At 48.4% G+C, this 16,459-nt stretch overlaps 1 protein-coding gene across 1 annotated transcript; it reads left to right on the top strand.

Annotated features, from left to right (window-relative positions):
* Positions 1-881: 881 nt before the first annotated feature.
* On the top strand, positions 882-3,332 carry LOC107148760 (glycosylation-dependent cell adhesion molecule 1-like). The gene is made up of 4 exons (XM_015493485.2): positions 882-1,076; positions 1,754-1,798; positions 2,518-2,748; positions 2,989-3,332. The coding sequence occupies exons 1-4, from the start codon at positions 1,013-1,015 to the stop codon at positions 3,117-3,119; spliced, it is 471 nt and encodes a 156-aa protein (XP_015348971.2). The 5' UTR covers positions 882-1,012; the 3' UTR covers positions 3,120-3,332.
* Positions 3,333-16,459: the final 13,127 nt, after the last annotated feature.

Here is a 16,459-nt window from a genome sequence, read left to right as displayed (position 1 = left end):
CACATGCCCAGCCAGCATGCTCCCCGCTGAGGGCAGGACGCTCCGTCTCAGGGTTGGCAGCCCTCTCCTGCCAGGAGATGATCCAGAAACAGAGGTTTCAGAGGGTCATGAAAACTTCCAGCTACATGAGGACAGAGGAGATCTACTAACTCAGTCCCTAGGCCCAGGACCAGAACCCAAGTCCTAGGCCCACCTTCTACCTCCTCTCCAGATCCCTCCTCAGGAAACCTCCTGCTTCATCTTGCCCACTAGACTCTGGATGTGGAACTAGTCTGACCTGGTTCAAATGCACCCAAATATGTGACTTCATACAAATCACCTCACCTCCGTGAATATGAATTTCTATGCCAATAAATAACCTCCTGTCACGAATTAAATGAAATATCCCACGGGAACAAACTCTGGACAGTTTCTTGGAATTCCTGTAACAGCCTCACTCCTGAACTGTTGGGGAGATTTATCTGCACCCTAGAGGGCAATTTGACCCCTCCTTGATTCAGTCACCCAATTAATATTTTCCAGGCTCCTACTTTGTACCAGCTACTTGAAAAGTATTGGGAAAACAATGCCAGCAAAATGGGTAGAATTCCAGTCGTCATGGAAGATCCATTCTTCTGTGGGAGATGGATATTAATTGAATGATTGCATGAATAAAAGTAAAAAAAAAAAAAATACCAGTCATGAGTACCATGAAGGAGGGGAGCTCGGATCCAGGAAATTATTCCATAGGCATACACGATGGAGCCTGGGGCTGGCACACCTGTGGCATGGCCCTGGCCAGGGGGAAGGCTGGGGAGCCTTACTTTCCTGTTAACTAGTTTCCCAGAATCTCCAGTTCCCAAAAATAAACATATTCAGAACAGGGAACTTAGAAGGGGAAACCTGGTTTGCTCCAATCCCAAGCCAGTTTCCCCATAGTCCATTCTTACCCCCAAAATAAATAAGGCCCCTTCCAGACTGCCTCCTCACTAGAGCCTCCCCCAGGACAAACAGCTCCTGCTCCAGCTCCATCATGAAGCTCTTCGCTGTCCTGCTGCTGGCCAGCCTGGCCTCCACCTCTCTGGCCATCCTTCATGGTGAGTATAGCCTCCTTCTCATTCCCTCGGTCCCCTAGAGGTCATCGAGTTGTCATCTGGGAGAATCAGCACAAGGGAGGCCCTTTCTAAATCCTTGTAATGTGCTATGCAGAGAGATGGGGAGATGCAGAAGAGAAAGTCCACACTTGGGATGACCAAGGGATGGAGGTAGGGAACCAAGGCATATGACCCTCGGGATCCTGCAACCCAGAAAGCTTGAGACTGGGGCCAAGGGAGATAAGCTAGGCCCAAATCAGGGTGGAATATGGGTCAACAGAGATTCAGATTGGATCTCAGCCTCTGGCAATGGTGAACTACCCAAGCAGAGTCAGTACCATCCCTGGACCTCCTTCTCTCTCTGTATGATCACACACACACACAAACACACACACATTCAATAGCTATTTAGTAGCACTTACTCTGTGTCAGACACAGCTCTAAGGACTTGGGATCCACTAACAGTCTAGACAGTCCTCAATCTTCATAAGATTATATTCAAGGAGAAAGAAAATATAATAAACATTAAATAAATTACCTAGAGGGTTAGAAATGAGAAAAAAAAACATTAGAAAAGCAAGGGAGATTGGGAATGTTGGGATATGGGGTTGGTTATAGAGGAATGACTCACATGTTAGCTGTCTTGAGACCCCTGGAGGCTTTAATCTCTTCTTTTTCAGAGTCAGAAGATGAAATCCCTTCGAAGACTCAAGTCATCAGTGACTGTAAGTCTCACACTAGTGTCCTTTAGAATAAGATGGTGGGGGTAAAAAGTTGTTCGATAAATGACAAATTCCTCACCTGAAGAAGTGGAGTAAAGACAGTCCCTCTTGGTGTTGGTCTTAATCCTTCCTGCTGCAATAACTGGCCAAGATCTGGGGAACAGGAACCATTTGAACAACGTTCATGCTGACTAGTCATCAGAGCCTGGAGTGGGACCACACCTCACATCCAAACGCTAGCCAGAAAAGGGCCTCAGTTCACCTAAGGCAAGGATGCCGTAGGGTCACCAGTTCCAGCCTCCTCACCCCCATAATCCCAAAACCATGCACATGGGGAGGTCTGACTTTGTAGATTATCTGTAGACATGGGTTAATCTCAAGTGATAATATCCAGAATTCACAGGAAAAAAAAACAATATTTATGAATTCCTCCTATGAACCAGACAAATGTTAGCTGAGTTAATTTCTTTTAACTGGTTAGGTGGATTCGGTGAGAAGAGTGTAATTCCTAATCAATGTCATTCAAACTCAAATAGGTACCTCAGCGGTGCTCGTAGAATTGGCTTGGCACAGGACATCTATCCCACTTGTATGTTGGTTCAGCAACATACAAGTGGGATACACCCTGATGCCCTGAACACGTTAAGGGACGGATATGGCAATGGCTGACTGCTTCTCACCAGGAGCTCTTTCTCTGCCCCATACTCCCTCCATCTCCTTAGTCCCAGCTTCCCAGTTTGCTTCTAACAACCATCCCAGGAAAGCCTCTATCTCCAGTGAGGACCTCACCGTGGAGCCTTTCATCTTCAGTGAAGAGCTGATTTCCAAAGAGAACGTGGTGGTAAAATCCACCAGACCAATGAGTCAAAAACCTGAAATCCTTCACCCCATACTCCAAGGGGACAGTTCCAAAAGTTCCATAGAAGAGACAACAGAATTCACTCCTACTGCTGGTATGAGCCAGGGAAGAGAGGAAATGACTGGGGAGGTGTTGAGAAGAAAAGGGCAGGGGTGGGGGAGCCACTTGGATGGGAATAAAGCGGGGTTAGAAAGAGGGGGAACGAGAATGACATATAAGTGAGATCAAAAGACCCCACTGATTCCTAGTTCTGTGGAAGGTTGTTGCCAGAATGCTGGGAAGGGTTGGGAGAGAACCAGCCTGAACTTGACATTTTTCTCTCCATATTTCCCAGCAACCACCTCGGAGGGAAAACTGAACAAGTTTGGCAATAAAATGGGGAAGGATCTGAAGAAAGCAATCAAAGGAATCTTGGACTATCTGAAAAGCCTGATACCTGATGCCAATGATGTCATGAGGCCCTGAGGACAAGGACTCTGCATCCCAGGCTGGGCCATGAGAGGTGCCTACATCACCCACACTGCACTCTTCCCAACCACCATCTCGCAGCCCCTCAAATCCAGGCATTAAAGCATTCAACCCAAACGCAGCTCTGTGGTGACTTTGTGGGAAAGGAGGCAGGAGGCCCCCACTATTCTTCCTCAACTCCCCAACCCCCTTGAGTTCAAACCTCTCATTCTCCTCTGCTTACAGACCTGTTCAAGTCTCTGCATCCCACAACATCCTTGGCGAAGCCTTGACACTGCTCGCCCTGCCCCTCCACGTCATCAGAGTGGCACCTCCCTGCAGTCTGCCCTTTCCCACCCATAGCCTACCACTATTCCCCCCCAAATCACTGACAACAACAAGTCTCACAGCTCCCTCTCAGTCCTGACTCTGCATTGTCAATGGAGGACTGGATCCCTTCTAGAAAATTCCCCTCGAAAGTTTCCAGGACACTGCACTCTCCAAACTCCCTGTTTATTTTCTAGTACATTTCCTAGTGGATTCCAGAGTCCAATGTCATACCTTCTTGCCTTCTCTCCACCCTCCTTCCTCTCCACCCTCCTTCCTCTCCACCCTCATCTGCCAGAACTTCTCAAGGTGGATCACTTTGATTTACTCACTCCGCTAACATCCACCAGTGTCCACCATGTGCCAGACCCATCTACCTAGAATGTGCCCATCTCCCTGTGGCCCTGGGCATGCGGGACTCGTTGGGTAAAAAAGAACATGAGAGAATGAAAGTCTCTCTGTGTTTTCCAAAGGAAGAGAAGGCTGTCCGCTCAAGGGCAGGTAGGATGGCAGGAAGGAAGACACCTCTGGTCTCTGGCACCCTATTCCAAGGACACAGGAAAGGCACTCAGGATACCAATAGAGCAGCTGACCTACCACAGTGCAGGACTGGCAGTATCCTGGCCCAGGAATATCTGCAAGAAGTGTGTTCAGAGCCGAAGACAGATACAAAAATCTCCTTCCTTCCTTTGCTTTCTCCTGGTGTAGAAAGTAGCCACCTGTCCACTTTCCCTTGCTTAGTACCCACTCCCACAATGCCACCAAACCAGACGAAAATTTCTACTAAGAATTTTTCTCAAGCCATTGCTTGAGACACTGCAAAAAATTCTTGCCAAAATATCAAAGATTGTGGAGTTCAGGAAGAAACTGGAAAGAAGGTTTCCTAAGATTAAGTTAGAAAAATTGAAGTGTCTTGGAGGAAAGACACTCTCCAGTTCAGACCACTACAGAAAATGACATGAGGCCCATTGCCCAGTGGCAATCAAAGTGTCCACCTAACTAATGACTAGACAGCTGTGCCAATAAGGCCCAAATGCAGGGCTTCCTATTAAAACTAGATAAGAGGCCAAAGAGTAAAGGGGCCTTCTCCTCTCTCCCGTACTCTCCCCACCCCAGCCCACTCTCTAAGTGAGCAGAGACAGAGTGGGGGGAGCCACTGCCAGGCTTTCACTCCCAAGGCCATCTCCTGTCCCCCAGGAGGGAATGAGGAAGGAATGCAAAGGTGGGCTCCCTCCAACCTGCTCCTCTGTCTGAAGGGAACATATAAAGGAGAAAGCCTCCAACATGAGCACCTGCTCTTTTCTCAATGTGGAAGGCTTAACTGATGGGCCTGTGATCAATCACAGGCGGGAATGGGAGTGGGAGGGAGAAGACCAACCGTGCACCAGGATGACCACCCATTTTGCAGACATTTGGCCATTTGTGACCAAACACGTGACCATGTGGCCCGCGGATTTATAAAGCTCTCATTATGTGGCAGGCCCTATTTCCAAGTGCTTTACACATATTTTCTCACCCAACCCTTGCAAAAGACTTTAATATTTGTTAATCACACTTCCAGGGGGGAAAAAAGTGGGGTACAAGTTCTCACCCACTCTTCTTTGTATCCTCCTGGAATCAGTGAGGTGGCCAAGCTGCCGTCGGCCCCAGAGACCTCTGGATTGGGTCCTAGTAGGACAGGAATTAACTCCAAAACTGTACCGTGCCCTAGACTCTACTTCCTCTCTGCAGTCAGCTCAGTCCCATGGCTCAATACAGCTCCCTTGAGGCTTACCAAATAAGCACTGAGTGACAGCGTCAAATATCAAACACTTCAACCCCAGCAAACAATAAAATGCCCTTAATTTGAACATAAACTCCCTCCTAATTTCAAGAGGAGCAAATAATAAAACTGAAATTAAACTCTCTTTTAAACTAAAATGAAAGGAAATAAAAGTCAGCACACCCTCCCCGGGTACCCATTTCTTATTTTGCTCCTTATTAGCCAGGGGGACTCACTGCAAAGGAATCTAGATCTGGCCATTGGCTACATCCTGGTCTTTTTCCCCCTGAAGTGGTAGTACTTCCTCTAGCTTCTTCAAAGTTCACTTACTCCATCCCCAAGCAGCTCAGGGATCCATCTTTTTCAAAATCAGTGTAACTAGGACACATGGGAGTCCATGGCACCAGCTCCACAGCTGCAAAACTTAGGAACTCAGCATATTCTCAGGTCCCAGGGAAATTCTGTGTCCATTACCTAGTGCATGGTTTTTGGTGGTGCTGGGGTGGGAGGGGGGTCGGGGAGAACCCTTTAACACAGGTTCAAGGGGCATGAGGAAGAGATGGAAGGCCAGAGTCAGCCATAGCACTTCCTGTGGGTGTGGCTGTAAGGTCTCCAGCCGTGTATATCTCACTGGGTTCCTCCTGAGGGTCAACAAGCAGGCAGCTCATGGTGGCACAGGGTACAGATGCAGCTGGAAGGGAAGCGGTGATGCCAAGGCATCTCAGTGACAGTCTCTCCCTCCTCCTCAAATTCCAAAAGACAGGCAGAAGCTTTGATCTCAGCAGGAATTGGCTTGTAATGCCAGCAACACACGTGGCAGAAACCTGGAGACTTCTGAGAAAGACCAGCGAGGATGCTCTCAGTCTGCACCACTTAAACTTGAACCTCAAACAGAGAACTCTCCTAAGGAGGGTTAATTCTGGCATGAAGTTACCACTAGAGGGTGGTACTGCGCACTGTCTTTTGGGTTATCGTGTTCTAGTTAGAGATTTAAAGTATTGTTCCCAGAAGTCCCAATTTAACTCAACTAGACCTATTTCTCTTGTGCACGAGTTTCATCCTCTCAGTAACTGTGAGGCAAGGCTCCTGGGCATGTTTCTTCAAGGCCTGGGCAATATCCCCACAAAAAAATAAATAAATAAATGAAAAAGAAAAAGAAAGAAAGAAATGAACAACTGTGCCCCTCTGAAACTTACCTAGTAGCGTTTGCAATCTCTACACTAAACCTCTAGGTCTGAGCCACTGTCCACAATATTTCCTGGGTCCATGCTCCCTCTAGTGGCCTCCTTCTCTTTTGCATCCTTGTTAAATTTCTTGGGGCCTCCTTCACCCTCCTGGTCTAGTAAGGAATGAATCTTCTACTCTTCTCTAGTTTTATCCTTAAAAGTACTTAAGCATATAAACACTTCATTTTTCCTTTTAATCCATCTTCAGCATGGACACTAAGAGCTCAACGTTTCTCCCAGAAAAATCTCATCCTTTCTCCCAGCTCAATCAACAGAAACACCTTCTCTCTTTTCCTTTCTCTCTGACTTTTCTCACTACAGGACCAAGACTTGAGCCAGGCACTGTGGTGAGGGCCTGTAATCCTTAGCAGCCTGGGAGGCTGAAGCCAGAAGATCGGAAGGTCAAAGCCAGCTTCAGCAACAGTGAGGTGCTTAGCAACTCAGACCCTGTCTCTAAATAAAATACAAAATAGGTCTGGGGATGTGGTTCAGTGGTTAAACCCCCCTGAGTTTTCTCCCCGGCATCAAAAGAAAAAAAGGAAAAAGACCAAGACTTGTTTCTGACATGAACCCCAGGCTCCCTGAATAAGTCTGTTCTATAAGGACAGAGCATTCCAGGTACAGGACTTATTCATTGTTCTTTCAGGTTGGTAATCATTCCACTGAGGTTTTTTCCACTTTCTCCTACAATGACATTTCCTCTCTACAGGGGTCCTATTCCTTTATAACTGTGGTTAGTCCCACAGCGGGCCTCTGAAATCCCCAGCCCCAGTCAGAGCTTAATAAACGTACAACTCCAAGCCAACTGGAGATTATGTGGCAGGAAATAATTCCAGAAGCCTGTGATCAGATCATAAATTAAATCCCTCCATGATTCCTGCTGTGGCCCTGAGTGCAATCTCAAAGTGACAGGAAACTGGGACAGTCAACCTAGCATCACCTACTGAAGACTGCCACACATAATCTGAAGCCAAAATTTCACAGTCTGGTTGTCTATACTCCATGGAATTGGGGAAATTTCATTCCAGCCTCAGCTGCATTTACAAAGCAGCTGGTCAGAGTTACTTTCAGAGCTTTTGCCTATTAAAATCCACTATATAGAATCCCCTTTAAGCTTACCCTCAAGGCCCCAGGGAGCTCCACCTGCATGCCATCCCTCTGAGCCCAGTCAATGGAGAAGGGGACGAGAACAGGAACAGAAAAGGAGACCCAAGTGTCCATTTTATTAACGGCCAGACAAGTGCCACACCACCCAGAGCACTCTGACCTCGCTGGCAAAGCTGGACTGGAGACTGTCATTGAGACACAGCCCAAAAGGGACCACTTTGCCTTCCTTCTGCCTGAGCCACCAAACAGAGAAGGAATTAGCAGAGGAGAAAGAGGGGGGAAGGGAAGCTGTGTCCAAGCCTGTGCCCTTGTGAGAGAGGGCAGGAGGGAAAGGCAAGTTATTCAGGAACATTCCTGTTCATGCATTAACTCCACCCTTCTGTGAAACGTGGTCTAAAGTTCTGTCTCACCAGCTGTCATAGCATCCAACCCTACAGGAGGGAGCGGTCACCAGGAGAGGAGAACCTTTCATCTGGTATCGGTTTTCTAATTACAAATTACCATGATCCATCTTGCTGGTTTAAAACAACACAGGTTTATTATCTTGCAGTTGTGAAGTTCAGAAGTCCCAGAAGGGTCTCACTAGGCTAAAATCAAGGAGTGTCAACAGAGCCACATTCCTTCCCTGGAGGCTGTCGAGGAGAATCTGCTTCCTCGCTCTTTCCAACATTCTTTGGCCCATGGCCCCTTCCCTCTGTTCCAGCAACATCTGGTCAAGGCTTCTCACCCGCCATCAATCAGGTTCTCTCTTCTTCCTCCCTTGTCCACATTAAAGGATCCTTCCTATTACCTTGGGCCCACCTAGATAATCTAGATAATCTCCCTATTTTAAGGCCAGTGGATCAGCCACCTCGATTCTATCTGCAAATTTCTCCACTCACGACAGAAATGAACTTACTCACAGGTTCTGGGGATTAGGATGTAGACATCATTTGGGAAATTTATTCTGTTTGCACATATCTCCTGCTCCTATGGGACTGGCCGTCACCTTAGGTCACAGGAATCAGTCTCTGAAGATACTCTAAACCATCTAGGCAGATACTGAGATCTACACTTTAACCCGGTTGCTCTCAGAGGAAAGAGGGCTAGTTACCACGTTCCTAATGTCACACCTCTTAATGTTGACCTCAAGGACCCAAGTCAAAGCCTCTAGGGATCTTGTTATCCAGACCCCCAATTCCACTTGGCTCTGCCAGCCCCTGGTCCAACCCAATCTCTACCCAGTCTCTCCCTCCCAAACCCTTTCATTGTGGCTTGTGGAACTCCTGACCTGTAATCAGCAATTCTTTGATATTCCCAATGTCTTATTTTGTATATTTTACCACTTAATCTTTTTTTTTTCTCCCAGTATTGGGGATTGAACCCAGGGGCACTCTGCCACTGAACGATAACCTCAGCCCTTTTTATTTTTTATTTTAAGACAGGGTCTCTCTAAATTGCCGAAGCTGGCCTCAAATTTGCAATCCTTCTTCCTCAGCCTCCTAAATTGCTGGGATTACATTTGTGTTCCATTGCTCCTGACTTCTGTCAACTAAACTTGATAACATTTTAAGACTTCCTGAGAATCCCACAGCCTCTACAGTGCTCTCAAGTGGAAACTGTCTACTCCCTTAGCTGCTAATCACCTCAGAACCAGAAGGTGCAAAGGGGTGGCCTCCTTATTTTGTATCACTGCTTCTAAACCATATCATATCTCCTTTCTTTCCTTAAAAAGCTCCCTCCTTGGAAGCTCAGGATCAGGCTGCCCTGCCCCTCAGCCCCTCTCACTCTTCATCGATGACCTTAGCACCTGTTCTTCCCTCACTTGCTCTTGTCCTCATTCTTGAGGACATTGAGCATTCATGAAAATCACTTCACCAACACTCTGGCTTCTCCGTCCTTGATCTTTGCACCTCAGCCCACACAGTGCCACAGGAACCTCCAAAATCCTGATTTCAAGGACCCACCCTCTTGCCACAACCTCCTGTCCTTCCACCTCCATTACTCCAAGAGTCCCCTTGTTACGGATCCTTGACCTGTTCCTGACCTCCAGTTCAGTGACCCCGCCATTTTTTCCGTGTACCTGATGTCTACCCCCAGCTTCCCTACAGCTGGATGCCGTCATCTAACCAGATATTGGTCAGTAGGATGTGAGCGAATGTTAGGGCAAATTATGACTGGTGTCCTTGACAGAAGAGGAGTCTGTCCTCCCAGTCTCCTTTCTAAACCCTGCTCACTGATTGGAATGAGATGCCGAGGTTAAAGCTGGGGCAGCCACCAACGAGAAGCCATATCGTGAAACAAAGCAGCAGCATAGGAAGTCCCAGGTGTTGTGCAGCCACCATGTCACCCCGTTTAACTTCCATTTTTTTCATACCATGTCATTATGACCTAAGTACTGCACCTAAACAAATGCTTGAATACCTTTGCCCACCCCGTCTTCCTAACTGATTAAATATCACCACCTATGTTCCATTTTCCAAGCCAAAATTTAGAAGTCAATTTTTGGGGTGGGCAGCACAGGGATTGAACTCAGGAGCATTCAACCACTGAGCCACATCCCCAGCCCTATTTTGTATTTTATTTAGAGACAGGGTCTCACTGAGGTCTTACTTTTGTGAGAGGTTTCAAAAGTGAGGTCTCACTTTTGCTGAGGCTGGCTTTGAACAGTCAATCCTCCTGCCTCAGCCTCCGGAGCCACTGAGATTACAAGTGTGTACCACGGCACCCAGCCTAGGAGTTGATCTTGATTCCCGTCTTTCCCTCAGTGCCCCCAGTCAATACATAAACAAGTCTGCAGACTCCATCTCCAAAACATATCTCGACTTCCTCCCTGTCTCCCCATCTCCTAGTTCCACCACCATTATTTACCACCTGGACTTTTGCAGTTACTTCCTGACTGATTTCTTCCACTCTTCTTCTTCTGATCCATCCTCCATTCAGCATTTAGACAAGTGATCTTTTGTTTATTTGTTTGTTTCTGGCAAGTGAAATTTGTAAAGAATGTATCAGATCATGTTAATTAGATGTCTACTCAAAAACCCTTAGGAGGTGTCCAATTTCACTTCAAATAAAATCCAACTCCACCAGGCCCTACAAGGCCCTGCATAATCTGGTTCCCAAATACCCGCCAGCTCACACCATCCAGCTCTCCTGCCCGATACATCATGGCCACGCTGCCATCCTCCCTGGTCCTGGACACACGGGCATCCTTCCCCAGCTCGAAGCTCTTATCCTGGGTTCCCCTTGCTGTTCGCGCAGGTGCCCCCTCTCCTTGGCTCACACACTGCCTTCATAGAGAGCTGCCCCGGCCACACCGTTTAGCACCTTCTCCCCGGTTCCTTCTGTCACCTCCCCTTGATATCCCCTCTTTGCATTTCCTATGCTCTGAAGTGATCTCATGTATACATTTGTTAACTTGTTCTTAGGCTTTTCGCCTCACAAAACCTATGCTCCATGAAACCTGGGAACTTACCAGTTGCTATTATTTACTCTTTTCTCTCCAAGACCTTGAACAATATTACCGGGAAAAGAGAGTTCAATGAATGAATCTGAATTGAACTCATGAGTTCAATGAATGAATGGTGAAATCAGCTGCTTCCTTGTTAGAAAGACATAAGTAAGGAAGAGAGGGTTCTGTCCAGCACTTGCCAGTTCCTCTCTTCTGATGGAAGTGGGCACAGGGACTGGGAGCAGATAAGGGCCTTCCTCTCTCAGAGTGTCTGGGAAGAGAAGACCCCTGGGAAAGGCTGAGAAGGCATCCTGCTCAGCTCTCCGGTCCCAGCCTCTGCATTCCTGGAGAGATGAGAGGCTGGCTGCCCCAGGAATTTGACACAGAATCAGAAATCCAGACACTAGAGTGAGGAGGCCAAGGTCCCACTTCAGGAAGGCTTCTCGACACACACAGGGGCAGGGGAACCTCGATGATTACTTTCTCTTATTGAGGGTAGAGTCTTAGGAAAACAGAACATCCCTCACCACACCCAGATTCCCTTCACAGAATCTGCAGAAGGGACAGGACAACCTCTACTGAGCCTGCTGCAGGCCTTTCCCCGACCCGAGGAGACAGGACAGCTGAGGCCTCAGATGACCTGGCCCGAGACTAGCAGAGCACTGATTCATTCCACTACTGGCTCTTTTTTCTGGATCCCCGGGCCCTTTTTCAGAGTCTTTCATCCATGTACTCGGATAGATAGTTTCAGAAAGACCCAGGATTCCAAAGCATTTTGTTGGGAAAAGCCCCTGGACAGCCTCCACTTGGGCACTTCCGGCAACAGAGATCTCCTCCAGGTTCTGGGCCTCGGATGGAGCACTCTCCCTCCCAGCCAACCCCAGACTCTCTCCATCACATATCCATAGTTCAGCCTGATGAGTGGCACAGTTAAGTGCCATCCATGTGACAACTTTAAAAATATCTGAAAACAATTATCATTTCATTAATAAATGCTACCATTTAACAAACTCTTACTAGGTACTGTGTGGAAAATTTTATGTACATTACCTTATTCGATATCTACAACATCCCTAGAATGTAGAGATCATTCTTCCCATTCCATAGATAAGGCAGTAAGCTCAGAGAAGCAAAGCGGCCAGCCAGCCCCAGGTCACTTGCATACTGGAAGAAGCAGGATTGTTCCAGGGCCAGACTGAAGCTCACACCCTCGCCCCTCTGTTGAGCTGCACTCACTCCCTGCACCCCAGCAAACTGAGCCTCCTTCTCTGCCCACTGAACAGCATCAAGTCCTTCAAGAGTTTCTTCTCTGAAAAGCTAAAGCTCCCATCCTCTCCCATTTTCCCCCATAAGCTTCAAGTTCAACGAAATCTTTGCAGCCAGAGCCTCATACCCTCCTCCGTGAAACGGGGAGCAGGGGGAAAGTTCTATTGCTACAGAGAGGGCCCAATCTCCTCTCAGTCCTCAAACACAGCCCCAGCAAACTGCCACTTTCTGCTGTCCCCTCAGTCCCCCTTGAACATTTTACCTCCCTTGTCCCCAGGAATTTGTCAATCTGCCTTTCCCTTATTCTCACATTTTTCTTCCTCAAAGTCCCGCTCATCCAGAGAAAGGAGGGAAGGAAGAGGAAGGAAGGAAGGAAGGAAGGAAGGAAGGGAGGGAGGGAGGGAGGAAGCAAGGGGAAGGGGAGAGGAAGGGAGGTAAGGGAGGGGAGAAGGATGGAAGAGAGGGAGGGAAGAAAGACCCGCAGGCTAACTCCTATGTGCCCTCCTCTAAAAAGTCTTCCCCAATTTATTTCCATTGCTCTTTCCTAAATGCTTACAAAGCCCTTATTTCTTATTTCTTGTTTTGCAGTTCTGAGTGTTTGCTCTCAGGTCTCTCTCCCAGTTGGGCTTCTCCTGGGCAGAAACTATGGCTTTAATCTCTTCACCCATGACAATATAGGTACTCGGTAAATGACCATCAGTTTCAAATGCAAACAGATTTCTTTTTGATACTTCAGCTGGAAGAACAATGGTCAGACTGCAGAAATCCAAGAAGCAGGCCAATGTCAGGAATCGAGAGGTGACACTGAAGCCAGAATGAGACAGGCAGTCAGCCTAGATAGGTAAATCGAGTCAGATCAGATCAAGGAGGCCAATTCTGAGTGAGTCCAGGAAGTTGGAGACTGTCCCCAGAAGGATTGTTAATTCCTTCAGAGCCCATCCTCCACCCTTATCAGAACCTGCCCCTGCTCCAACCTGTTGCCAAGGTAACCCAGAAATTGCTCTCCCTACAGGGAGCTATGAGGTGGTTAATGTGTCCTTGGCTGTTCCATCCTGCCTTTCCCCCTTCAGCCCACCTGTTTCCCACCTTTGAGCCATGCCATGAGCATTCCTAGGCCTAGTCACATATGCAGGATGGAGAAAGATAAGGGGAAGAGGGCAAGCGAACAAAGGAAGCCTAGGACACATAAAAAGGGCAGAATACCTCGCTTCTTGGAATAGCAGGATACCAGCTATGGCCCCCTTCTCCCTCCCAGGAGAAATCTATGGAAGTCTATGTTACCCCTTTTTTAAATAAACCCTGCTTTATATGCTTGCATCGTCATGCTTCTCTAATCTTCAAACTTCAACATGTGAGGAAGCAGAACTCGTCACTGGTAACCGGGGTAACAATACCAAGAGAGCTGAGACCTCAGCACCTGCGGGGACCTAACCTTAAGAGATTGAATAACAGCCATCTCTTTCCAAGGAGTCCCAGGAAACAGGATTTGAAGTAGGATCTTCTGCCCTCTGGTGGCCATTTCACTTCATCGCAGTTTGTTTAAGAGCTTAGCTCCTCTGGTCAAAGAGAAGTTTCTGGTACAGACTTGGAGGCTGACCTCCCTCTCCCTGGGCACAATGGTAACTACCCCCATTATTTTTGTAAAAAGAAATTAAAATTATAATTTCAACTAGACACCAAAATACAATAGGTGAAACTTCAAAGTGAGATATCTCATACAAAGAATTTCAAAGGAAATCTTTAAGAACAAGTTTCTGACTCCTTCAGCCAGATTAAAGACAGAAAAAGGAATTATGGTATGGAGGGGAAGCAGGGAGGAGGGATTTTGTGAGGAAAAAATGGTGCTGTCATCCCCATCTCCTCACGACCCACCCTGACAGCAGCCCTAGTGGGGACACTGGCAGAGGCGACCCCCAGAGCTGTGATTGTGTCACCTAAGGTAGGCAGCAGAATGTTCTGGAGTCTGAGTGCTAACAGAAGTTCAGAAGAGAGAGGATTGAGGAATCTCCCTGTGGGCACCTTGGGATTGCTGCTGAGACACCCTGGCTCCCAGAGTTTACCTGGAAGGGGGAGAACAAGCTATGGGCCCTGGAGAGGGAGGAGGTGCACCGTCATGGGTCCAGCTCAGGACCTGACTGACTATAGGACCACCTCAAGGGACAAAAGGACCTTGTAGCTGAAGAAAGAATCTCAAGCTTCTAGAACAAAAGATGGCAGGTGAAGAAGGGGCTGGTAGGGGAGCTCTGAGGAGCCAAGAGATCCCCCCACCAGAGAAGGGTCCCCAAAGAGTACAGAGTTCTGAGGACATACTGGGTGGTGGAAAAGAAGGTTGAGCACCGACTGGCAAACCCACAGTAACCTGATCCACAGCTGTCTGTCTGCTCCGCACCCCTCCCACCCCCCATACCACCATCACCACGGCCACCTCGGCCACCTTGCACTACTGCACACTCTGGTACAGCACCTATGAGAGGAGGAGAAGGGCTGGGTGGGGCCGAGGGCAGAGAGAACGAGACAGATAAGGGAGGCCAGTCCTCAGCCTTTTCCCACTGCAGGCTGCCACCAAAGCGGGGACCCCTGCAGGCTAGAGAAGGGGAGTAGGTGGGTCCAGGATTTGCATCATACATGAGCCCAGTTGTCCTAATGTCTGAATTGAGACTACGCCTTACCTGAGGCTCAGGGAGGAGGCTTTCCTAGGTTTTCACCCAAGAGCAAGGAAAAAATTGCCCTTGCCCACCCCCTAATACTACACAAAGGATGGCGGGAAACAAGACCATGAAAACAGAATGTGCCTCGCGTCCTGTGATCAAGTGCGACTTTTTAATTATAACAAGTTCTCATTGTGCATCACAAGGACACAAGAGTTTCCCCTCCAAGCCCCTCAGCCTTCTTTTCTGCCATCTAGAACTCCCTGGTCTCGTCTCTCTCCCCTTCACCCCTAGTAGCCTCCCCTTCAAGATCTCCTGAGACCCAGCCCAACCTCAACCAGGGCCCTCAGCTCTTCCTCCACTTCTTGGGGACAAGCGAGAGCTCTGGTGCCACTGACCTCCTGTGCCAGTCCCAGCACAGACCCTGAGCATCCCAGGGTCCTCCCTCTCCCTACCCTGTCGGGTATTTGCACCATTCATCCTGGATGAATAGTGTCTCAGGAAAATGCATGTCCACCCAGAACTTCAGAAGACAAAATGAGGTCTTTGCTGATGTAGTTAGTTAAGAATCTCAAGAAGAATTATCCTGGATTATGAGTGGGCCCTAAATCTAATGATGGTGTCCCTATAAGAGGAGAGGACACAGAGCCTGAGAGAGGGGAGACACCATAAAAAGACAGATGTGAAGCCCGGTGTGGTGGCACCTGTAATCCCAGCAGCTGGGGAGGCTGAGGCAGGAGGATCATGAGTTCAGGCCAGCCTCAATTTAGCAAGGCTCTAAGCAACTCAGCGAGACCCTGTCTCTAAATGACATATAAAAAAGGGCTGGGGATGTGGCTCAGTAGTTAAGCACCCTTGGGTTCAATCCCCAGTACCCAAAAAAAAAAGGATAAAAGTAAAAACTGAAGTCCTGCTGGGATGAGTCAAGGAATGCCTGGGGTCATTAGAGCTGAAGAGGCAAAGAAGGGTCCCTCCCAGAGTCTATGGCTGCTGACACCTTGATTCTGGACGTCCCACTCTTAGAACTGTGAGAGGATAACCCCCTGTTGTTTTAAACCACCCAGTGTTGTGGCACTTTGTCACAGTCCTAGGAAGTCATCTCGCCAAGGCTCACCTGGCAAGAGGAGCGTAAGGCTGGGGCCAGGCCCCGCGCCCTCCAGAGGCAGCCTGGGAGGAGTGCTGGGCTGTAACTTCCAAATGACCCCCTCCCACCACACTCCCCTGCTGAGCAGCCCCAGAACACCTGGCATCTGCTCCCCAGCCACCTACAACAACATGCCCCAGCCCAGGGGGCCCTTCCCTCCCCTCATTCCTACCACTTACCACCTCCCCTCGTCCTGTCCTGTGGCAGGGGAATTTTCCATCCTCCCACCCCCAAGTCAAAGTCATTAGATTTAATCATTAACAGGGTGGGTGTTAATTAGCAGGGCTGGGTGATCATCCACAGTCCACCTCCATGCTGATGAGGACACAGCTGGACATCAAGAACAGCTGATCCGACAAAGGTGAGGAAGAACAGGACCCGGCTGAGAAGAGGAAGAGGTGTTCTCCTTACAGACACCTCCCTCCCCTCCCTCCCGAGTACGAGTACA

Source organism: Marmota marmota, unplaced genomic scaffold (genome assembly GCF_001458135.2).
Source record: "Marmota marmota marmota unplaced genomic scaffold, marMar, whole genome shotgun sequence".
Classification (NCBI taxonomy): Eukaryota; Metazoa; Chordata; class Mammalia; order Rodentia; family Sciuridae; genus Marmota; species Marmota marmota.
Note: the sequence above shows the minus strand (reverse complement) of the source record. Positions and strands in the feature narration are given on the sequence as shown.